Source organism: Tursiops truncatus, chromosome 9 (assembly GCF_011762595.2).
Source record: "Tursiops truncatus isolate mTurTru1 chromosome 9, mTurTru1.mat.Y, whole genome shotgun sequence".
Lineage (NCBI taxonomy): Eukaryota > Metazoa > Chordata > Mammalia > Artiodactyla > Delphinidae > Tursiops > Tursiops truncatus.
Genome location: NC_047042.1, coordinates 34,689,487 through 34,715,475, shown reverse-complemented (window position 1 = coordinate 34,715,475; position 25,989 = coordinate 34,689,487). Strand labels below are relative to the sequence as shown.

At 34.0% G+C, this 25,989-nt stretch overlaps 1 protein-coding gene across 24 annotated transcripts in view; it reads left to right on the top strand.

Annotated features, from left to right (window-relative positions):
* The window catches only part of HDAC9 (histone deacetylase 9), a 576,603-nt gene that overhangs the window by 183,352 nt on the left and 367,262 nt on the right, over nucleotides 1–25,989 (top strand). For 12 of the 24 annotated variants that reach the window (XM_033862990.2, XM_033863003.2, XM_033862999.2 and 9 more), the window contains one exon: nucleotides 909–3,540. The exons of 11 other annotated variants lie outside the window; for them this stretch is intronic. In XM_033862990.2, the coding sequence (XP_033718881.1) occupies nucleotides 909–1,223 (315 nt within the window). In that variant the 3' untranslated portion in view covers nucleotides 1,224–3,540. Of the gene's footprint in view, nucleotides 1–908; nucleotides 3,541–25,989 lie in introns of those variants that run through there. One more of the 24 variants, XM_019928325.3, reaches the window with a different exon arrangement.

The window sequence follows — 25,989 nt, the reverse complement described above, 5'->3', positions numbered from 1 at the left end:
ATTCTAACCGTGCTGCTCATTAATAATAATTGGTGTGTTGCTTACATGGGCACTGACTCAGCAGAAAATTCTAACCACTCTTGAAAACACAGTTCAAGATCTGCAGATGATCAGTCAATAGGGTCCTTGTCAAATAAAACAAAAAGCCTACACAAGATGGAATCATCTTGAGAATTTTTCCCCATATACTGAGCTTTTATACTATGGCATTTTGCTATTGTTTAAGATAGGTGTGTTGTCAATTATTTTTTTAATGATAATTCATACACTTCTGAAGATTAAGTCTGATTTAATTTACAAAATAAAAGGTCTAAATAATAATTTTCAAATTAAAAAGAATTCCTTGTCTCTCTCCTGTTATTTAATTTACATTTGGATATGTTTATAAAACATTTTTAGTGCTGTCAATTTTTTTTTAATTCCACATCTTTTTAAAGTTCAGGATTTCAAAATCAGTATATCCATGTTTTAGAAGTATATATGAAGGTCTTTTATCATTTGACCATTTAGGTATAGGAAAATTAATAGGCAAGAAGAACCCTTAGCATTTGTGCTTCTGCCTTTTACAGTGGTTGCCATTTGTTGGAAAATGAGATTGTGAAAGTTTTGTGGTTTCCATAGAAAAAGTTTATTATTTACTTTTTTCCAAAAGAGTGATGTAGTTTTAAAAACCACTTAAAGACTTCATTCCCTGTCTAGGACACCAATACAATATGGAATTGATGGGACTGCTTCAGATTTAGTACTACTGAGGAAGTTTGTTGCATACAAATTCATTCTGAAAGGAATGTTCAGAGATTAGACATCAGAGTGTACTGAAGTAGAGTCATAAGAAATCAAAGTGTTTATTGCTGCTCTGTTACCACCAAGAACTATTGAATTTTGAACCCCTGAACACTCTCTTCTAGCTGCTTTCGAAATCTATTGAACAACTGAAGCAACCAGGCAGTCACCTCGAGGAAGCGGAGGAAGAGCTTCAGGGGGACCAGGCGATGCAGGAAGACAGAGCGCCCTCTAGTGGCAACAGCACTAGGAGTGACAGCAGTGCTTGTGTGGATGACGCATTGGGACAAGTTGGGGCTGTGAAGGTCAAGGAGGAACCAGTGGACAGTGATGAAGATGCTCAGATCCAGGAAATGGAATCTGGGGAGCAGGCTGCTTTTATGCAACAGGTAATAGGCAAAGATTTAGCTCCAGGATTTGTAATTAAAGTCATTATCTGAATATGAAATGCATTGCAGGCTTTGGTAAATGGATATAATTTCCTATCCTATTATATCTCTGAATGATTTGACTTTAGTGTTTAAGGATTCTAATGCAGATATATCTATATATAGATCTTTCTATATACTGATCTCTATATAGATATCAAGGTTTCATTGAAACTCTACTGGTAAGGAAATACCTGTTACACTAAAATTATACTACATCAGTATCCAAGTAATAGGGTTTTAATTCATCCCAAAGCCTGCCCCACCAGTTACTTCTAAGGAAAACGAAATCACTGTTGTTTTTAGTTTATCTGTTGAGATCAGTGACTGCTGGATATAGTTTCCCAGTCTGGTCAATGAAACATTCTATTAGTTCTTGATTTTTTTGATATGCAGAATTCAATTTTCACATTGTTGTACATAATGTATCATACTACAGTCTTGAACCCTGTTAAAGGTAGTCAGCCCTTCCTTCCTCTCTCTTTTTTTGTTAAGTGAAATGTTCTGGTTACTATGCCAGTAGTCCTAGGTTATTGTATAGATTGCAACTGAAAATTTTAGGAATAGAGGTGGTTTTAAATATATAGATGCAAAGTACAGCACAGCACTATTTTAAATATTACATTATGTCTCACCTAGTACTGCTCATTTCATTTTTATCCTGTGTTATTTGATGACATTGTTTATTGAAAAAGATCAAATGAAGCAGATGCAAATGTTGGCAAGAAGTAATGTGCAGCATTATGGTCCAATCAGATACTGTATTGTATCTACAGTTGTGGAAAACATAGTAACGGTGTGATTATTATCTGATATGAAGTCAAAATCGTGTTTAAAAGAAGAAGGTGTATCATGTTTGATAATCATTGTCACTAGGATCTCTTTAATATAATTCCATAATGACGTGGCATATACCATACTATTTTGGCAAATAAAAAATTAGGAAAGTTAGGTTTAACAAAAGAATCTACTTGTACATAATGCACCTTCAGAAGGACTATGTCCTTTGATGTTATGAAATGCAAACAACTTTGAAGGCAACAGTAGACTGTTTATTTAAGTCAGTTCTTTGTCAGGTTCCTGCTGTTCTACAGAAAACTGATTCTATGAGGCCGAACAGGAAATGCCTTGTGGAAACAGGAAGTCCAAGTGATTCATGTACTGAGGAATGTAGGGAAAAAAAAAAAAAAACGGAGGATAGTGTTTTACTCTCTCTGTTTTTAAAGGGCACTCTATGAATTGATTTATTGTCTAAGAAAATAACACCACAAGTAGGGAAATTGTTAAGGAAGCTTTTCACTGGAACATTTCCTTCATACTCCCTTTTGATATGTTTACCTTGTTTTATAGGTTTACTTTTGTTAAGCTAGTTAAAGATTCGTTGTATTAAGACCCCTTTAATATGGATAATCCAAATTGACCTAGAATCTTTGTGAGGTTTTTTTCTATTAAAATATTTATATTTCTAAATCCAAGGCATTTTAAGGTGTAGTATCCTGTTTCAAAGGAGATATAGCAGTTTTGCCAAATGTAGACCTTGTACAACTGTATGTTACTGGCACGTGTTGTTTACATTTTGCTGTGACATTTTAAAATATTTCTTAAAAAAGCTTACTGCTAAAGATACATTATCCTTTTTTAAAAAGTCTCCATTCAAATTAAATTAACATAACTAGAAGTTAGAAAGTTTAAAACATTTCCATATAATGAAAGTCCTGATAATTTGACAAATAGCTGTAATAGGCAACACTTCCTACTACCAACATATTTTGGTTAGTATATTCCTTCAGATTAAAATGACTTTTTGTCAGTTGTTTTGCATTAAAAATATGACATTCCTAAGATAAAATTGTTTATTTTTCCCATCTCATAAATATACATTTTCTTTAAAGTCTTTTTTCAATCTCATAAAAAAGGGATAGTGCATCTTTTAAAATACATTTTATTTGGGGAGGAACATGTGGCTGAGCAGGCTTTTGTATAATATTACTGCAAAGATATGTAATCACAAACAAAAAAAAAACCCTATTTTTTATAATGTCATTTGAGAGAGCTTCATCAGTACAGTTGGTGGACGTTAATTGTTTGAATTTGATAGTCTTTGAATTTAATCAAGAAACTACCTGGAACCAGTGAAAAGGAAAGCTGGACTTAAATAATCTTAGAGCTAATTGATAAATGTCTCTTTTAAAATCTACTGTATTTATTATAATTTACACCCTTGAAGGTGATCTCTTGTTTTGTGTTGTAAATATATTGTTTGTATGTTTCTCTTCTTGCCTTCTGTTATAAGTCTCTTCCTTTCTCAAATAAAGTTTTTTTTAAAAGATCCCCTTTCATACATATGGCTTTGTGTAAACTTGATATATTTAATCGAATTTGAAGCTCATGCACTAGGTCTCATATACCAAAATATATTGCCATTCTTTGTTGAAACAAGAAAATAAAGATCTTTCGAGCAGTTACTTCTAATGCCATTAAAAATAATAAATTCAGCAATAGTGACTTTAACCTGTTTACATCAGCCATTGTCACATAGCAAACACATGTAAAATTTGTTGCAGTTTTATTTTCCCCGCGTGGCCTTTTTCGTATGTTATCATCTTTGATGTCAACTTCTAAATATAAAATTTTATATAAATAGATATCAGTTCCTAACTTTGCTCAACTTAAAAAATTATTTTTAAAAAGGTTAATATAATCCCTTGAATATGTCAAGCACTCAATAAAATATTAAAATGAATAATTTTCTGTGTATCATAATAGTTATATCTATTACAGTAAGGACCTGACCTACAAGTATAAAGTGACAGTACATAAATTTAAAGAGAAAAGAGTAATTAAATGACCTCCCCTTATATGGAAACAATTATTATAATAGTAGTGTGAAGAATAAGGAGCCTGACTCAAGTGAAGGGAACCGGACCATATACATCCAAGGGTTCCTTTTCCTTTTCTGGTCAGTTGCAAGCAAAACTTACTAGTCAGTACTTCATAATGTGTTACTGTGTATTTGGTTCAATAGGTTAAAAATATTTGTTTTATATTCTTTGATTATCTTTAAACTTCAATAGTGTCACATGAGGTAAAGCTACGCTAATTCTGGAGCTAATATCATTGAGTATTATGAAATGGATTATCATTCCATAGTGCTGTAAACTAGATAATTTGGTCAGAATTGTGGAAATACCATTGATGCTAGTCATAATTTCCTGAAAATTGCCTTTGGACGGTAAAATTACAAAATTAACTTGGTACTAGAGATCCTCAAAAAAGAGTTGGAAGAATCAATTAGATAATGATTTTATACTGTGTGTCTGATTTCCAAAATGTACAGGGACTGATAACTGCATCAATATTAGAAACTTCTTCTTCAGAAAAATAGTTTTTGCCAGGACCTGAAGTGAATAACCATTAGATTTCCTCTTCTGATAGTCAAGAGCTGCCTTCTCCCTGGTGAAGGTGGCTGCTGAAATGGAGACTGCTACTTTCCATAGTTCTAAGAAAGACAGTTTTTAAGAAATTTTTATGTTGCTTCATACTTCTTTTTTTCTAAAGTACGTTAAAAAGGAATTCAGACGCTAAACATTTTCTTGAAGCCTGGTACTCCACGGATATATAGGAGGACAACAGCATTTTTTTTAATTTGGCATTCCTTTGTGATTTTTTTTCCACTAATGGAAATATACAATTGTGGGTGTATAATTATGGGTGAACAATGATAAATAATCCAGGTGTACAAATTATAAGCATTTATAATCAGGGACTTAGAGATACTAGAGAAGGAGTTTGAGAGGTAGATTACCATCCCCTTTATTATTGATCATTCCTCCAACTGGATTTTAAAGGGAAAGTAAGGGGTGGGTGTGTGCAGGCAATCAAAGAAGTCAGGCAAATGAAGCAGGATATTGGGAATGTGACTTTACAGAACTAATCTATCTAGGTTTTAAAAGGCCTCTATTCTCATTTAAAGTAACTTCTTTAAGGCTTATAAACTGTAGGGTGTAGAAAATGCAACTTTGGGGGACCATCTTGATTTACAAAAAGACTTTTAACTATTGCAAATATGTAATGTACTAGGTATTGTTATAAGCACTTTACATCTTTTAAAGCATTAGTCCTCACAACAACCTTACAGGGTAGATATTATTGTCTCATTGTAGAGATGAGGGCGCTGGGGCCCAGAGAAGTCAAATCAGGTCAAGGTCACCCAGTTAGTGACAGTCTAGCTCCAGTTTGAAGCCCTTGTTCTCAGCCTCTACCACTGAGCTGTATTTGTGCAACAGTTCTTCTTACATGTCCAAGTCTCGCTCTCTCTCTTTGCATTTCCAAACTGTTTTGAATCCATTTTCTCTTTCAGTCATTGCTGTAAGTTAGGAGATCAGGACTCTTTTTTTATTCTAATTCACAGATGAGCAATCTAATTCTTGTACATTATGTTCAACTGTTTAGAATCATGAGAATTTGTGAGTCCCTTTTTTTCTGACCAGAGCCAGTCCTGAGATGGGGTGAAACAGTGACTGCACTTGGAATTAACTTTTGGGGAGAGTGAAAGAGACAAGATTTCAACCAGCTCACAGCTCTCCCTTGCCACTTCTTACCTTCATTCCCCAGCGAAGGGGAGGAGACTTCAATTTCTAAGCAGTCAGGACACTGCCTTTAAAAACTTTTTTGACGTATCAAAGATGCACTTGATAGTCACTTTGACATAAAATAGTCTGTATATAGTATTGTAAAAAAAAATAAATAAAAAAGGATGTTTGTCTTGAGTTCTAGACCTCCTAAGTGGTTTTCCTATTGAAAAGTGCATAAAAATTGTCTTGAGGGAAGACGTTGACAATTGAGATTCCTGACCACACCCTGCAGAGGTTCTGATCCTGTTGTACTGACTGGGAGCCCAGCAATCTACATTTTTCAAGCCCTTTGGGAGAGTCTGATTGAGAAACAGTGCTCTGGAGATGGCCAAGGGCCCTAAACCACTTCTTAAAATATGTCTTGATTTTTAATAGTTTTTACCTAAGATTCTTTGATTCTCTGATTCATTGTTTTCGTAAGACTGTCTTGTATTTCTTGTATATTTCACCTGCATGTTAATTATAGGTCAAGTATAGTTGTAGTATAAATATAGGTTACTGTATTTACTGCTGTTAGTTCTTTGATAGTGTTTGTCTGTTTTGCTTCTCTCTTCTAATAGAATAATTTCCTGGTCTATTATGGAGTTTGCCAAGACGTGGCAAATTATTTTTCCTCAGAATTTCTGAGCTACTGTGGTATGTTGTTTTTTGTTTTTGTGTTTTTTATTGAGATAAAACTCATATAACATAAAATGCACCATTTTATCCATTTTCAAGTGTACAATTCAGTGGGTTTTAGTATATTGACGATGATGCGCAGCCATCACTACTTCCTAATTCCACAACATTTTCATCAACTCAAAGAAATTCTGTACCAGTTAAGCGTGGACACTCTTCATCCCGCACTCCTCCAACCCCTGGCAGCCACTAATCTACTTTATGTTCCTATGGATTTTCCTTTTGTGGACATTTTCATATAAATGAAATCATACATTATGTGGCCTTTTATGTGTCTGTGTCTGGCTTCTTGGACTTTGCATAATATTTTCAGGTTCCTCCACATTACAGCATGTATTAGTACTTCTTATGACTGGACAATATTCTGTTGTATGAATATACTATGTTTTGTTTATCCATTCATCAGCTGATGGACATTTGGGTGGTTTTCAGTTTTTGTGTATTACGAGTAATGCTGCTCTGAAAATTCGTGTACAGATTTTTATTTTAACATGTTTTCAGTGTTTTGGGGTATATAGCTAGGAGTGAAATTGCTGGGTTATCTGGTAACTCTGTTTAAGTTTTGAGGAACTGCTAAATTGTTTTCCACGGTGGCTGTTATATTCCCACCAGCAATCTATGAGGCATTCCAGTTTCTCCACATCTTCTCTAACACTTGTTATTTTCCTTTTTTTTTTCTTAACTTGTTGCCATCCTAGTGGATGTGAAATGATCATTGTTGTTTTGATTTCTGTTTCGCTAATGACTAATGATGTTGAACATTTTTTTCATTTATTTATTGGTTATTTGCTGATATTTGCTTATCTTCTTTAGAGAACTGTCTATTCAGGTCTCTTGCCCATTATTTAATTGGCTTATTTGTCTTTTTTACTGTTGAGTTGTAAGAGATTTTAAATATATTCTGGATACTAGACCGTTACCAGCTATATGAGTTGCAAGTATCTTCTCCCATCCCGTGGGTTGTCTTTTCATCTTCTTGATAGTGTCCTTTGATGCACAAACATTTTTAATTTTGTTGAAGTCTATTCATCTATTTTTTCTTTTGTTTTGAATATGTTTGCTTAATCCAGTGTCACAGAGATTTGCACCTATGTTTCCTTCCAAGTATTTTATAATTTTATAACTTACTTTTAGGTCTTTGATCTGTTTTGAGTTATGTACATTTTAAAATATTCTTCCATGCTTTTGTGTTATTTTTAAAGAGATAAGAACTTACTGATTAACGAACTCCACTTGCTCATCCATCATCTTCATTTTCCTCATTCCTAGTTGATTTTGGTCTTGCTTTTCCACCGTTCCTGATGTTGTCTCTTGTTGCCTTCTAGCTTTTGATGGTGCTTCTTTTTTTTCTTCTTCTCAGTTAAATGCTACAATCTTGATGTTTAATATAGCTAATATAAACTGAGGAAAATACTAAGTTTATTTTTCCGTTAAATGCTTTTTATTTTTCCTGGTGATCTTTAAAAGCTAAAATCAAAGTTATTTTTCTTCATTTATGTGGCTTTAAAATTCTGCCCTGGTTACTCATTTTTACTTATGTCTATGTTGCACGTAAATTGTATGTTGAAGTTATTACGTTCAAGTCTTTGATCTTTGTTCCTCTGTTGACAGAATTTCTGCAAAGAACTGTGTATTTGTACTTTCAAACTGGTAGCCACATGTAGCTAGTGAGAATTTAAAATGTGACTGGTATGAATTGAGATATGCTTTAGCGTAAAATAAACACCAGATTTCAAAGACATAGTATAGAAATATATTAATACTTAAGTAATGATGACATATATTCATTACATATTAAAAGATAGTATATTTTAAATATGTTATATAACATTATTAAAATTAATCTTACTTGCTTTCTTTTACCTCTTTAATGTGGCTATTAGAAAATTTAAGATTATATATGTAGCTTACATTTGGGGCTCACATTACATTAATGTTGTACACCACTGCTTTTAGATCATCTTCCTCTCATGTTAATAGACAGATCTCACTACATCATTTCGGAAATAGGTAGGCTATAAAATCTGAACAAATGAGTATTTGCTCTTGCCAGTATCTTTCTATTGCTGTAATTTAGTCTAACATAAAGGTATAAAATGTTGTGTTAGAAGAGATCTGTGGCATGTTAATGGTTTAAAGGTTTAAAGATCTCTTTCTTTTTTTTTTTTTTTTTTTTTTTTTTTTTTTTTTTTGCGGTACGCGGGCCTCTCACTGCTGTGGCCTCTCCCATTGCGGAGCACAGGTTCCGGACGCACAGGTTCAGTGGCCATGGCTCACGGGCCCAGCCGCTCTGCGGCATGTGGGATCTTCCCGGCCGGGGCACGAACCCATGTCCCCTGCATCGGCAGGCGAACTCTCAACCACTAGCGCCACCAGGGAAGCCCTCTTTCTTTTTTTACCTTAAAGACAACTCAAAGTCTATCACGTGTTTTGTTAATACTGTCAGTCTTAAAGACAGTACACTCATTGCTCCACTCTCATCTCAAAGTTAGTAAAAGTTCATCCTCTGTAAAATGTGCTGTTTTTTCTCACTCTTCCATTTCTGTCTTTGGAACCACCATTTAGACTCTGGGATGGATTATCATGAAGCCACCTTTGATCATCTCCTCTTCTTTATCTCTTATAAGCAGTTGGTATTCCTATTTCTGATTTCCAGCCATCATATCTCTTTACTCTCTCTTTGGCTCTGCTTTCCCTAGTCACTAACATAATTAATACTAAAACTATTTTTTTTTTATCATTGCAAGAGCTTCCTTCCACATCAGTGTCCTCTTTACATTAATTCAGTTAACTTACTGTGAAATTCCAATACCACTTTCCCATTCTCTATGGCAGAACATACAGTAATATCTTCCTAATATCTTTATCTAAATGTTATCATGGAACTTCAGTCCTCGTAATTCGACCTTTATATTCTGACCAGGCACTTATCCCTCCCAATCTAACTTAATCACTTTCCATGCAAAGCAAATTTCCAACTTGGGATTCCAATTGCATGAGTTTCATCAAGCTTTTTTCACTATCTGGAAAGCGCTTAACTTCCTTTTTCAAACCTTTCTTTGCTTTCTCCTTTATGCCATCTCTGATTTCTCTAACCCGCCTGAATTATTCAGTCAACTTAGAAATCAGTTCCATACAGTTTATCTTGTAGTTTTTTCTTTCATTATTACCTTTTGCCTTTTGAAGCCAGGGAAAATATCAGGGTTCCTGGAACCACACAAGGAACCTATGAAGTTCTCAATTAAATGCCATTTGAATGATTTCTGTTTTACATTTCTCTTACTCAGTTTCCTTAATGGCTAAAGGACATTTTCTTCCCTATTATGATTACAGGTTCACTTTTGTTTTCTAATATGAAATGTAGACTCATTGTTTACTTGTTGGACTATTTCTTGTGCTGAATGTCTCCATTAGTAACATTTTCTTTAAGGTGGCTCTAGTAATAATTGTTACTGTTTAATTTTCATTTTCAACTAGGGGTAAATGGTGGAAATTTTTTTCTTGATGAATTTATTATTTGATATTACTCAAAACTTACTAATTGTTTTTCATAATTTGTATTCTATATCAATCTTTATTACTTCTATTATAATATCTGACACACATTTTTAGATAAAAATACAATATCTCAATTTTCATGGGCTCTTTATAATACAGGCATATGAGAGATATTGTGGCTTCAATTCCAGACCACTGCTATAAAGCAAGTATCACAATAAAGTGAGTCACATGAATTTTTTGGTTTCCCAGTGCATGTAAAAGTTATGTTTACACTATAGTCTATTAAGTGTGCAATAGCATTGCACAAATGTCAAAAAAATGTGCATACCTTAATTTAAAAATAAAGCTGTCCAAAAAAATGGTGCCAGTAGACTTGCTTGAGGCACAGTTGTCACAAACCTTCAATCTGTAAAAAATACACTATCTTCGAAGTGCAGTAAAGTGAAGCACAATAAAATGAGGTATGCCTGCATTATTTTTTCTATATCCATGTAATCTATATAATTTTTGAAAGTTGGAGCTTGGAAAGAAAACAAAATGATTCGTACTAATCTTAGAGAGTAAATCAACCTCATCTTTATGCATATTTAATTAAGGAAAACTATTTCTGAACCTGGAAATTGTGTTGTTTTTACTACGTATACAAAAAACTTGAACAGTGGCATTTCTCATTGTCTTTGAGATCCATGTGTGAAATTACATTATAGGTGTCACTGCCTAGTGGTGACAATGCTGATTCTATAGACTGACTGAAGGAGTTCCAACTCTAACTTCATCTACCAGCAACTCCACCTCCAAATTACTTAATTTTGCCAAGCCTCAGTTTACTGGTTTGTTAAACGTGATTAACAATTGTAATATTTATTAGGGTGTTAAGAGATTTAGATGGGTTAGTCTGTGTAAATACCAATGTGTGCTAGCAAAATTGAAGCAGAATAAAAATTAGCAAAAGCTAGTAATATCACTATTAATAACATTACTAAGACCTTCTTGGAACTTTAGTTACTTTCTTCTCCTTGGCAGGAACCTACCTTACACTCAGTTTCACTTTTTAATAATGCATAACTTTCTCTTCAGTAAATAAAAAAGCAGAAAACAATACTTCCCCACCTTTTCAATGTCCCAGCACACTCAAAAAATGGCAATAAATATACAGCGTAGGTCCCTGCAGGAGGCTGCTTGGATTGCCCTTCCCTGTCCCAAGGACTGCGAGTAAACAGTCCAGAATTTAAGTGATTGAACTGCAACCCTTTCATGACTCGTCGGGCAATACCCAGTTTGGATTGTTCTTTGGGAGACCCTGTGAGTACATGACTTTTCTTCTTCCTCTCATCCCCTTTCGATCTGTCTCCTTTTATCTCCCGTAAAAAGAACCCCAGATTTTTTTGTTCAGATTTCAATGAAGGATTCATCAAATTTAAATCAACTCTAGGTAAAAATGACCCACATGATCTTCGTGCCAAAGAGTGTATTAAGAAAATATATTGATCAAGGAAGGGTCTTCGGATAAGCTGTCTATGCCCAGCTCTCCTCTACCGTTAATTCCCACCCCAATATCAGCACCAGGAAACAAAACTCTGAAAGTCTGCCTTGCCAGTAGCCTACAGGACAGATTCTCTTCTCACATTTTCACTGGGCTGTGTCTTTTTTGAGGTAGCATGAAAGAAACAAGTAGTGAAATTTCTGTGTCTTTGCTTTTTAACAAAATGCTCTGAGAGCATTTTCCTTTGGTGTGGGAGGGGGCAAGAGGGGGTTTCTATTGTCTCCAGTCTGCTGAATGCTAAATTCATTCCATCGTGGAACAAGAAATCCTGCAATGATTTCTTGATCTTAAGTGAATTGCTTGCTAACTTTGAATAGTCATTAGTCCTCTCTATTACTTTCATTTAACATGATAAAGATGACTTAACACTATATTTTTAGTAGCTTAGGTATGTTTTGGTCATGATGGTGGTGCTAGCAAATCCCTTTTTTTATTTATACTTTATGAATTAAAGTAAATGTAACCTTTAGTTTTCTGGTGCATATTTTAAATGGTTTGATTTTTATTTTATGGCTTAAATGGCCTGACAAACTCGTGAAAATATCCAACTTGATTCCTTGATTTTTTATTTTCTTTACCTCATACACATTTTTAAGTATTTTTATATATCTTACAGCTTTATGTACAGTGGTTAGTTGTACTTCAGTATAATACTCTTTTTTCTTTAATTTTTGAATTCTATTTTATTTATTTTTTATACAGTAAGTTCTTATTAGTTATCTATTTTATACATAGCAGTGTATACATGTCAATCCCAATCTCCCAATTCATCCCACCACCACCACCACGGCCCGCCACTTTCCCCCCTTGGTGTCCATACATTTGTTCTCTACATCTGTGTCTCAATTTCTGCCCTGCAATTTCTGCCCTGCAAAAGTTCATCTGTACCATTTTTCTAGGTTCCACATTTATGCATTAATATATGATATTTGTTTTTCTCTTTCTGACTTACTTCACCCTGTATGCCAGTTCTCGATCCATCCACGTCTCTAGAAATGACCCAATTTCATTCCTTTTTATGGCTGAGTAATATTCCATTGTATATATATACCACATCTTCTTTATCCATTCGTCTATCGATGGGCATTTAGGTTGCTTCCGTGACCTGGCTATTGTAAATAGTGTTGCAATGAACATTGGGGTGCATGTGTCTTTTTGAATTATGGTTTTCTCTGGGTATATACCCAGTAGTGGGATTGCTAGGTCGTACAGTATTTCTATTTTTAGTTTTCTAAGGAACCTCCATACTGTTCTCCATAGTGGCTGTATCAATTTACATTCCCACCAACAGTGCAAGAGGGTTCCCTTTTCTCCACAGTGTCTCCAGCATTTGTTTTTTGTAGATTCTCTGATGATGCCCATTCTAACTGGTGTGAGGTGATACCTCATTGTAGTTTTGATTTGCATTTCTCTACTAAATTAGTGATGTTGAGCAGCTTTTCATGTGCTTCTTGGCCATCTGTATGTCTCCTTTGGAGAAATGTCTGTTTAGGTCTTCTGCCCATTTTTTAATTGGGTTGTTTGTTTTTTTAATATTGAGCTGCATGAGCTGTTTATATATTTTGGAGATTAATCCTTTTTCCGTTGATTTGTTTGCAAATATTTTCTCCCATTCTGAGGGTTGTCTTTTCATCTTGTTCAGAGTTTTCTGTGTTGTGCAAAAGCTTTTAAGTTTCATTAGGTCCCATTTGTTTATTTTTGTTTTTATTTCCATTACTCTAGGAGGTGGATCCAAAAAGATCTTGCTGGGATTTATGTCAAAGAGTGTTCTTCCTATGCTTTCCTCTCAGAGTTTTATAGTGTCTGGTCTTACATTTAGGTCTCTAATCCATTTTGAGTTTATTTTTGTGTATGGTGTTAGGGAATGTTCTAATTTCATTCTTTTACGTGTAGCTGTCCAGTTTTCCCAGCACCACTTATTGAAGAGACTGTCTTTTCTCCATTGTATATCTTTGCCTCCTTTGTCATAGATCAATATAATATTCTTTTAGATAGGGAAGCAGATTTAAAAAGCTGGGTTTTTTTTTCCCCGCCCAGAAAGAGGCTTTCCTGGAGATTTAAAAAATGTTCCACTTCTAAAGGTCCGGATTTTTTTTCCATCATAATTTGGATTAAATTTTTGAAATGAGATTTTACTTTGGTTACTTTAACTGCCTAAACCATATTGGTTTTTTAATCTATTTTATTTGAAGTATAATTTACATACAAAAATCTACTTATATATGTACATTTGATGAATTTTGACAAATGTGTACACTACGATCTAGGTGTAGAATAGCACACTAAAGAGTTCTCTCTTGCTCCTTTTTACTCAACCCTTCACCCCCACTCTCCACTCAGCCACAAGCAATCCTTCGTCTGTTCTCTGGCACTGCGCATTAGTTTTGATTTTTCTAGAATTTCATATAAATGAATTATATAAAAAGGTTCTGTGATATTTTCAATTTTTTTTTTTTCAGTCAGAAAATGCTTCTGACATCCATGCATGTGTGTATCAGTAATACGGTCTTTTTTTAATCGCTGAGTAGTGTTCCATTGTATGGACATGACACGATTTGTTCATTCATTGACAGAAATTTAGTTATTTCCAGGTATAGACAATTATAAATAAAGCTGCTATGAATATTATATTCAAGGTTTGGTAAACAGTTGCTTTATTTCTTTTGGGTAAATACCTAGGAGTAGAATTACTGATTGGTATGTTAAGTATATGTTTAGCTTTATAAAAAACTGCCAAAGAATTTTTTGATGGGGTATTTTACAGTGTCGTCAGCTATGTATGAGGGTTCCTGTTGTCAACACTTGGTATTGTCAGATTTTTTTTTAACTTTATATGTTCTAGTGGATGTGTAGTGTATTCTCACTGTGGTTTTACTTTGTGTTTTCCTGATGTCTAATGATGTTGACCATCTTTTCATGTGTTTATTGGCCATTTGCAGAGCTTCTTTGCTAAACTGTTGATTCAGTTATGTTGCATGTTGTTTGCTTGGAGCATCTGTCTTTTTGTTATTGGGTATGAGAGTAACATATATTCAGGATACAATCCATTTATAGATGTATATGTTGCAAGTATTTTTACCTAAACCTATAGCTTGTCTTTTGTTTTGAAGAGTAGAGTGTTTTAATTTTGGTATGTCCCATTCTGTCAATTTTTTCTTCTATGGTTAGTGCTTTATGTCCTATCTGAGAAAGATTTGCTTTTATATTTTCTCGTTCTAGTTTAGTTTTTACATATAGGGCAAAGAAACATTTTGAGCCATACAACTTTGTGTATGAACTAAAAAAAGGTTGAGATTCATTATATTATATAGGTAACCAAAGTTTTCCGTACCAGTTTTTGTAAGGATTATCATGTTCCTTTGAATTATTCTCATGCCTTTGTTAGAAATCAATTGAACTTTGAATTATTCTCATGCCTTCGTTAGAAAGCAATTGAACATATATATGTGAGCAAACTTCTGAACTCTTTCCTTTATTCCACTGATCTATATGTCTAACTCTACACCAAGATCACAGAATCTGGATTAATGTTGCTTTATAGCAAGTCTTGAAGTCAGATAGTGTATTTTTTCTTCTGCTTGTTTTTAAGATTTTCTTGTTATCACTGGTTTTCCACAACTTGATTATAATTTGCCTCAATGCTGTTTTCTTTCCTGCTATTGTTCACTGAGCTTGTATCTGTGGATTTGCATTATTTTTTAATTTTGGAAAATATCAGGCATTATTTTTTATAATATTATTTTCACTCACTTTCTTTTGGGACTCCGGTTACACCCAGGATAGACTGCTTGACACTGTCTCACAGGTCTCTAAGTCTCGGTACATTTTTTTCTTATTCTTTATTCTCTCTGTATTTGTGTAGTTTCTGTTGCTGTACTCATCTTTTCTTCCTGGTAAATAAACTTCTTTTAGTCACACCCAATAAATTGTTCATTTAAGACATTGCGTTTTTCAGATATAGAAGTTTCATTTGGTTCTTGTATATATTTTCCATTTACCTCCTCATTATATTTATGTTTTCTTTTAAATCCTTGAACATATTTATATGTATTTGTTTTATTAAAGTCTGTTTCTGCTCATTCTATTCTCTGCCATTTCTGTGTCTGCTACTGCTGCTTAATTTTTCTCTTGAATATTGTTCTTGTCGTCCTACACCATTTACTGTGTAGTAAATTTTCATTAGATGTCAGATAATTTAAATTTGTCTTTCTTTAAACAATATTGATTGCTTAAACCTTTTCAAGACTTGTTTTTAAGTTTTTTTGGTGCAGGTATATAGTAGCCTTGACTCTAATCCTGGTTTTTCTCTCTCACTAATTGGTGAACTCTGAGCCTCTAGTGAACAGTCCTAGATGTTTACAGGGATGAACGACCCTAGGGAGTTATCAATCTTAGCCTAGGGCCCTGGGGCAGGGATGAGGATGGAAAAGGGAGGATGGGACTCAGTAAAGGTATGAAGAGATAAATACAACTATCTTGGGGAGGGGGAAAGAGCTGCTTTAGCTCACTCTTAGGCCTTGGCTTCACTTTAGAAGCTGGTCACTTACTGGCTTCTATCAAGTCAGTTCTTCTATGTGGCTTGACTATTTTCTCTTAGGCTTTGAATTTCTTGAATTTTGGCTGTCTTTACACTCAATTCTTAATTTTGAAGGCATACATGGGGGAACAATTGTTAATAATTTCTTATCTATTTTTGGCATATATACACAAATATAGTTTGAATGGGCATTGCTAACCCATGTATATTAGAGGAGTTTTGGCATCCTACAATTACATAGAATAAACCAACTAAAAAATAATAATACCAACTAAGTTTCAAAAACCTTTCAAACCTCAGTTTAAAGAATTAGTTCCACCCCTCTCACCCTCCCTCACTCCCTCCCTCCTTGCCTCCCTTTCCCCAACTGACCCTCCCATTTCTTTTTTTCTGCATAATATTGAATCCCAATAAATTGAGTGTGTTTTTGTTGTTAAAGATTATACTATAATCTTATTAGATCATTGTCTTGAACAAAAGCCTAGAACTCAATGGCAAACTTAGAGAAAATTATGGTATTGGGTGAGAAATTGTGGCAAGCATGGAAGAAGAGTTTTCTGAAGAGACTCCAAAGGCTCTATTCCTTTTTCAATAGATCTCCTAATTTCAGTTGTGTGATGGGGAGGAGGATATAAAATTGGTGGAAAATGAGCAAAAGATTTAATTTTAACTCTGATTCAGAAGTATTGAGGTTTTGATTTTATTTTTGTGTAGAAATGTGTCCTTAAAGCAATCAGAATATTGGCTAAAGTAAAAATGTTGGTAAACCTTAGGGGGGTTTCTTTTTCATCCTTTTTAATTACCATGGGCTTTTCGATAGCTCCTAAAGTGAATTAGGAAGTTCTTAGGCATTTGGCGTTAAAGTCCAGGCCCAGGGAGTTTATGTGGATATGCAACTTCTGATTCTTGGATGGTGTGTTGGTACTGTATATTTTTTAATGGTTACATTTTCCTTGACTAGTATAAAAGATTTACTGTTACAGTTTGTGTGTGGCCAGGCCATGGCATATGGAAAAGCTGTTTCCTGCTATTTAATTTAATTAGCCAAATCACGTGCCAGCCTTCGGGCATGTCACTCTGGACCTCTGAGGCTCTTTGTCTGTCAAAGAGATGGACAATATCTTGGCTTTGTTTGGTTGCTCCGCATGCTGCAGATAAAACCACTGAAATTCTGACTGTTTGTTTAACCAAATCTTTGCATTTTTACCATTTGGCTTTGATTTTCTTTAAAAAAAAATGATGACATTTTGGCCTTGGGAAAGCGGAAAAAAAATATTGAGGATACGAAGAAGAGCTGCTGCTCTTCGTGGTTTAATATTGGGTTGAGAATGTTATCATTTTCTAATCAGAAATTTTTAGTTAGTTTGTTACTACCTTGTTAGTAGAAACTCAAGACAATTATTATTGAATTATTTTAACCCTAACTTGGCTGACAAACTGATTTTAAATCAAGCTTTTTTTGTTCATGAATATATTTAATGTGCTTTTTTTCATCTTGCAAAATCTCTAAATCTTTCATTGTGAATTTGTTGTTGAAGAAGAAAATATTTCATTTGATATTTTGAACGTGAATATTTTAGTTTAGTTTTGGTTTCACAGAAAGGACAGTGGTTAAAACATTCAATTACTTCAAGACTTGTTCCCAATATTTTAGTCTTTCTTTCAAGGTCAAAGATATTTTTAATTTCTTTAATTGATGCATTCAAATTTTAACAATTATCTTTAATTATATTTAAGTCACTATTCCTAATATTGTTCAAGCTTTAAAATTAGTGAAGAATATTTGAAAAGAAACAGAAGAATAAAAATTATATTCTGCAACTGATTTGCAATGAGGACCTTTGCCTAAATTCCCAGCTGAATTAACAGCAACTTCCATGAGTCAAAGTGACTTGTCCAAGGCAATAAACATATCTGAATATCCACATTTTAAAATTAGGTATCCCGGATTTGAGATTCTTAATTAATTTAGATACATGCATAGTTCAGAACTTCAAGAGGATTTGCATGGTTAATAATGCACTGAGAGAGTTCAGTTCAATTACACTGAGCATTTAGTCAGGGTGTACTAGTATCCTAGGTGTCAAGATATAGCCCCTACCTACCCTCTGACATCGCTTGGCCTTTGGAGCAATGCTTAGGACGTATACTGAATACATGACTGTCAGTCTCTAAGGACATATCTTTGTTCTAAAGCTAATAGATCTATTACATTTGAGTAGATGAGGAATTTTTGAGAAAGTTTATTGCACATTTCACTTTGATAGAATTTGCAAATAAGATCTTTACCTTTGATCATTTTTTAAATAAAAAAAAGTTAAGTGGTAAAGAAAAAGGGAATTAAAACCTAAATAGGTAAATCCTCTTAACCAACATGATTCTTACAACATAATTTACATTTACAATACAGACATTTATAATGGCCTCATAGTTAACATGGGTCCCATATTATGAGCTACATAGATTTTGAGTTTTGTTTAAGGGCAAGAAAACTTCAACAACAAAGTGAAAGCTGTGCTTTTTATCTTCTAATGCTTTTCATGATCAGTTCTTCAATGTAATTGTACTTAAATATTCAATATTGTATCTATTTTCAGATTCATTATTGTATCCTATTGTTCTTTATGTATGACTAATTTTTCACTTAATTTTCTTTTACATCTATGTTAAGAGTGTGATTTTTCTGAGGGCATGCATACACACCACCACACATTGATTTTAGACTGAAGTAGTATCCATTCAAGAGAATCCACATTGCTGGTAACTTTTTAAGAATGAATATATTTTTAGTATCAAGAAACACTCATATTCTCTACAGAAAATAAACTTATGGCAGAAATACAGTCTATTTTTCATAAAGCTCTGTTTTTCAGTATTGATGTTGAAAATGTTATAGACTATAACATGATTGAGGTTTGAAATGAAATTAGCAATGAGGTGACAGTTAACTCAGAAATAGAGATCTTTTTAAGATTTTCTAAGGAAAGAGTATTTGTTATTAACTTAAACAAAGACTCTTGAATATAGGTACAACCTCGTACAACTTGGTTTCATCTAGAAAATGTAACCCTTGTAAAATTCTGGTATTTTTAACAAAAAAAACCCGAATAACCACGGTGAAAGTAATTATGAGATTTCAAATAGATATTTTTTCTGTCTTTATTCCTGTCCTGCCCCTAGGTTCATCAGAACCTTTTTTCTTTTTTTTTAGATTCCATATATATGTGTTAACATACAGTAAGAAATCACATTTTTAATTGTTATATTTCAACTCTATTTGTTTCAAGGTATAGTTATCAAAATTTGAGCCAAGATATGGGGGTTGAGTTTTTTAAGTGTAATTAAGTATAAGCATATGTAAATATGCTTCCATTTATGGAACTTTTTTATTGTGGTAAAAAAAAAACCAACAACATAAAATTTAACCTCTTAACCATTTTTAAGTGTGCAGTACAGTAGAGTTAATGATATGCACATTGTTGTACAACAGCTCTCTAGAGTTTTTATTCTTCAAAATTGAAACGCTATACCCATTGAAGAACTCTCCAGCTTCCCCTACCCGCTAGCCCCTGACAACCACACTCTACTTTGTTTCTATGAGTTTGACTATTTCAGGTGCCGCATATACGGTATCACACAGTATTTATCTTTTGTGACTAGCTTATTTTACTTAGCATAATGTCCTCAAGGTTCATCCATACTGTAGCATGTGACAGAATTTCCATCTTTTTTAGAGTTTAGTAATACTCCATTGCATTTTTTTTTCTTTATGCATTCATTCATTTGTGGCCATTTAGGGTGCTCCCACCTCTCGGCTATTGTGAAAAATGCTGCAGTGAACATGAGTGTGCAGTTGTCTCTTTGAGATCATATTTCCGGTTCTTTGGGATATCTACCAAGAAGTGGTATTGCTGGATCACATCATGATTACTCTTTTTTTTGAGGAAAGTTCATATTGTTTTCCACAGGGGATGCAACATTTTACATTTCTACTTATAGTGCACAAGGGTTCCAATTTCTCCACATCCTTGTCAGCATTTGTTACTTTATGTTTGTTTGTTTTGACAGTGGCCGTTTTGTTGGGTATGAGGTGGTGTCTCATGTGGCTTTGATTTGCATTACCCTGATGATAGAAATGTTGAGCATCTTTTCATATGCTTCTTGGCCATTTGTATATTTCTTTGGAGATATGTCTATTCAAGTCCTTTGCCAATTTTTTAATCAGGTTGTTTTATTGTTGTTGAGTTGTAGGAGTTCTTCATATATTTTAGATGTTAATGCCTTGTTGGATATATGATTTGCAAATATTTTCTCCCATAGATTGCCTTTTCATTCTGTTATTTCCTTTGCTTTATAGAAGGTTTTAAGTTTGATATAGTCCAATATGAGTGTTTTTTACATTTATTGCCTGTGATTGTGGAACTTTTCAATTTTTTTTCAAGTTTTATTTACTCTAAAGTAAGAGAGTAGCAATAACTCACTCATGTAGATCAGAAAAGCAATTGTGATCAATTTTATTGCCAACTAAGAACTTTCATCAAAGCTATAATGAGTTACTGAAAGCACCTTGATTAACAAAGCAACTGATACTTTTTAGGTGATTTAAAGGCATCTTTTGAGCTATGTACTAATAATTGTGTTTTTTCTTTGAGTAAGTTATCCAATTTTTAAATAATGCCTTTCTTACTTTTAAACATAAGATCAAGGTCCTAAAAGCTGATATGGATTGGTTATTCTTCATTGGTCTTGGGAATCTTATTTCCTACCCCAAAGGACAGTTGGCATATAAAGTAATCTGACACATAAATACATATATGGATACATATTAACATATGTATGTGTATATATATATGTGCGTGTGTGTGTCTGTATATGTATGTGTATATATGTAACCCAGCCTGACATATAAAGATAAAAAATATTTACACTTATATTGACAGCTATCAGGCAGATAGACCATGTTGAATGTCCATTTTATTTTTAAAATTTCTTTTTTCTTTTATTTTCATATGATTTCCTTCAAAGTTCTTTTTTCTTCTTTTTTTTTTAAAAGGCTGTTGAGGGCTTCCCTGGTGGCGCAGTGGTTGAGAGTCCGCCTGCTGCTGCAGGGGACACGGGTTTGTGCCCCGGTCCGGGAAGATCCCACATGCCGCGGAGCGGCTGGGCCCGCGAGCCATGACCGCTGAGCCTGCGCGTCCGGAGCCTGTGCTCTGCAACGGGAGAGGCCACAACAGTGAGAGGCCCGCGTACCGCAAAAAAAAAAAAAAAAAAGTAAATCAGTATTCACTTGACCTTTTTTAGTATATTTAAACATTCAACAGCCTTTTACTGTTTTTTTTTTTTTTTTTTTTTTTTTTTTTTTGGGTACGCGGGCCTCTCACTGTTGTGGCCTCTCCCGTTGCAGAGCACAGGCTCCGGACGCGCAGGCTCAGCGGTCATGGCTCGCGGGCCCAGCCGCTCCGCGGCATGTGGGATCTTCCCGGACCGGGGCACAAACCCGTGTCCCCTGCAGCAGCAGGCGGACTCTCAACCACTGCGCCACCAGGGAAGCCCTGATTTACTATTTTTGAAACAGAATTGACAAATAGATTTTCACCTAAGGGAGAGAAGATGGGAGAAACACATTCTGTACTGACAGAGTTTTTGATATTCCTCATGAGTGAAAATAACCCAACTAAATTAGTCATAAAATATATGCAAAAATAGTGTGTTCCTGTATTTAAAGTTTTATAGAAAACAATATAAAAATAGTACAGAATAACAAAATATTATTATTGGCAAAGATGTTAGATAATGAAAATAACAATAAAGGTAGTATGTTTGAGAATTAATTAAATGCCTGTCACCTTGCCCAGCAGTTTACATGTATGATTTAATCACCATCTCTTATTTACAAATGAAGAAATGTAGGCTTCATCAGTGAAACAGTTGCCTAAAGTCATACATCTAGAAAATGATAGAGCTCAGATTTCAACCTCAGTCCAAATCCAGAGAGGTTGAGAGATGGCTTGGAGTCTCACAGCCAATTTGTGATAATGTAACAGAGACTAGCATCTGACTCACAGACCATTGAATAAATTCAACTCATAATTCCTTCATCTGCATATCAGAAAGCCATTTCCTACTACGTTAAATTTTTAACCAAGTCTTTCTTACTCCCAATTATTTTGATGAGAATGTGCTAGCACTTGTAGAAAGAAAAGTCAAAGGTGAAAAATGAAAGCTAATTAGAGTCAGGATGTCATTGTATGAGTGTCTTCATAGTTGTAGCCCTGCTTTTTTTCTTCATACTAAATATATTCCTTATTATCATTTAATTCTTCTATTTAACTCTAGTTCATAAAACTTAGTGGTCATGGCTTAGAAGACACTGCAAAATGTCATTTATGGGATCCTCAACTCTTTAATGCTTACTTTTCATACTTGATGTGAGATTTACTTTATTTACTAAATATGTTTTTGATTTACAATATACGTTTATTCCCTTTGCATCAATATATATAAAAAACAAAAATTTAAATACTTAACTTGGCATAACTTCTTCGCAATTGGCTCAAATATCCTTAACCTGCCCAAGGGATTATGCAGTCTTAACTCTGTCTACCAACATTTAAACAAAACCGTTCCCTCTCTCCTGTTCATGATTATGAAGCACTAGGTTTAAAGGAAAGGTTGGAATCCTGTCTCTTTTGCATGTAAAAATACTCATGAAACAATGTTAACTAAGCTAGTTTAAATCTTCATTTCTTTGTTTGTTAATTCCTTATCATGCATCCATAATGTGTAGGACATTGTTTTAAGTGTTGTGTACGATCCTGCCTGGCTCCAATAAGTTTATAATCTGGTAGGAAGCAGATACATCACATATACAAATATTATCAGATAAAAGAAGTTGGGTATGTATGATAGGTACAGGTATAGTAGTACTTTGGGAGTTCATCTGTTTATAATGTAACTGTTAGAGATTGAATTTCCAAATGCCGTCTGATTTAATATAAATAGTTAATGAACATTTATGCTTTTCAATGCCATCAAAATTCTTAATTTAGCTTTGTCAATGTTATTTGTATGTGTATGCATTTCCTAGGTCAACACACTTTCCAGCACAGGCAGTAAGCCGTTCAGTGTATGAGCTAGTAAGTAGTCTTAACTCAATTGCTTTAAGTAAATATAATTTACATAAACCTTCCACTCACGTCACCCGACATGCTGGTTCCCTTTATGTATATTTGCATGCAAAACCACAGACTAGTTTAAGATTCTTGAAACAACAGATACTCAAAGATGTAAGATTTAATTATGACAATATTTTTAAGTTATAATTGATCCTATCATAGAACTCCCACTGATGAGAAATTTCTATATTGGGGTAAATAACACCTGTGCTATTCAAAATTACTTTAGTGAATTTTGTATTCTTTCATTTTTACAACTCAAGGCATTTTAGCAGATGTAATAAATCATTATTTTGGCAACCTAGTCAGTATTCACATATCTTTAATATTCACTGAGAAATAAAACTTTTCAGGATATGCAGAACAGATCCAAAGAGGTGACCTCAAGGGCCCAAAGGTTAATTAATGGCCTAAGATAGCCTGACTCAAAATAAAAAGGAATTCAGAAAGGGAGGGAGCAGGGAAGCTGTGTATTTCTTCAGGGTTTCACAGCTAGTTGGATGGACATATTTTATTATGTTTTCTCACAAGGGAGACATTTTCCTCCATTGCATGTTGAGGTGTGGTCTCTTGTAATAAAGATCGTTTTAGTCTTTACCCAATAAATTTTCCCCATTATCTACTATAAAGTCTGGCTAGCTACTCTTTACTTTATAGAGTTTTTCCATAGTGTAATGTGTGAAGGAATGAGGTGGCTATCAGATTTCCCTTTAAGCTAACTAAAAACATGGAAACCCCACAAACAGCCTATATAACTTGAAAATTGAATAAAAGTAACAGTATGTGTGAGGTTATGTATATATACATCTATACACACACACATTATGTGTATATATGTGTGTATACTATATAGAGTAATTCTCTTTTTCCATTTGTCATTTTGATATTATTCTATTATTAATTCCCTTAAGTTTGTTATCAAAAAGGGGAATAAACAATAGAATTTCAAAAGCAATACCAAGAAGTATAATATTCTCAGAGATCAAGAAAAGATGGAGGGAAAATGCTGTTGTATAAAGCTACCAGTGACACAGGAAATGCTTTCCTGCAACCTAAATAATAAATGCTCCATTTCTAGTGTATTTATAGACAGATTTTGTGAATAATATGTACGTGTGCAAAAGATGATTTGCTTAACTCCAATTCCAGTCACGTATTTAAATCGATTGTTTTAGAAATATTAGCACATGCCCACATATATTGCTGATATTATCTCATAGTTTTCCTTTACTTATTTTGACATTGAATTCTGGGCTCACTTCTTAGAGATGGCACATCATTTTTTTATATTTACCTCTTTGTAAATTTCCTTCTTCCAATACACAATGACACACCCTGCAAGTGCTTTCAAATAGGAGGTAATTGGTTAGACAGCTAGATCCAACTGCTTCCACCAAAAAACTAGAAGAAGCACACATCCAGGGGAAATGTCTTTTCGTTTATCTTTAAATTGGAGCAGGGCAGAGGTCACTAGCTGAAAGGAAGTCAAAATGACAAGGACCCTAACAGTTGCAAAGAAAAGTTAAGACAAGTAAATATCTTTCCATGAGACTCTTGGACTGTTGTTAGATACCTGGCACAGACCATTTTCTACTGAAATAAATTAAAATATCACTGACTTAGAAAAAGTAAGGGAAAGGTAGTCTAACTTAATGGAAGTCTCAATTACAGTCTACTTTAAAATTGATTTCATTTTATTGCTTCTAAACCTGCATTCTCTCACATAGTTAAAAACTAATATGTAGGAGCAGCTAAATTAAAAATAGGGTTCACAAACCATATTTTACATTGAAAAGTAGCTTGTCATAAACATAAACACCATTAATACATAAACATTTGTTGCTAGAGCCTGCCTGAACCTCTAGGAAGGAATCCTTAATTTGGATTTGGGGAATTTTCTTTTCTAAACATTGTAACAAGTTCCCAATAAATATATTTTCCTCTTTCACTGTGGAATAAATAATGAGCTAAATTAAGCCATGGGAGGCAGCAGAGAGATTCCAAGTACTATGGCCTCCATTACAATTTTCAAAATCCGAAAATTTTGAATTTTCAAGTAGGTTTTTCTGATAGGGTATGGCTGAGAAGCAGTTTCACAGGGGTCAATGGTAATTGCTGCAGAAAATCTAAATGGTCAGAGTGGAATGATTCAAATTCAGAGAGGAAGAAAAATAGTTATAATCAAAGGATCCCATCAGAGCATTTTAGAAATGCGCTGAAAATGCTCTAACCAAAGGACAGTGCTTGTTATTCTTGGAGAGATTTTCACACTAAGGGTAAAGCTTTTGTTGGTTTATGGGTTTACAGCAATGTTGGTTCTAGCCAATTGTGTGCAACCATGGTAGCAATAAAGACTAGTGCTTAGCATGATGGATTTATGGTCAGTGTTTTGTTTATGGCCATTAGGATCATGAGCAGTCTAGTTTCCTTTGATTTAAACAGGATATCGTTGGTTTGGTTAGTGGTATGTTTTTCTGTGGCTATGGCTGACTTCAAATAAGCATTTTTAACGTACTTGCCAACTCAATCTCTAGGGAGAGGGAATAATCCGAATTGTCCAAATGTTATTAAGAAAAGGAATCACATTCTTGGATATATTGTGTAAAGGAGGATAAGAATTCCATCATGATGTGTTTAAGGCATTCTTCCATGGTTAATTTTATCACCTTAAATCAAGATTTATTGACATCAAACAGTAGTATTTCATCCT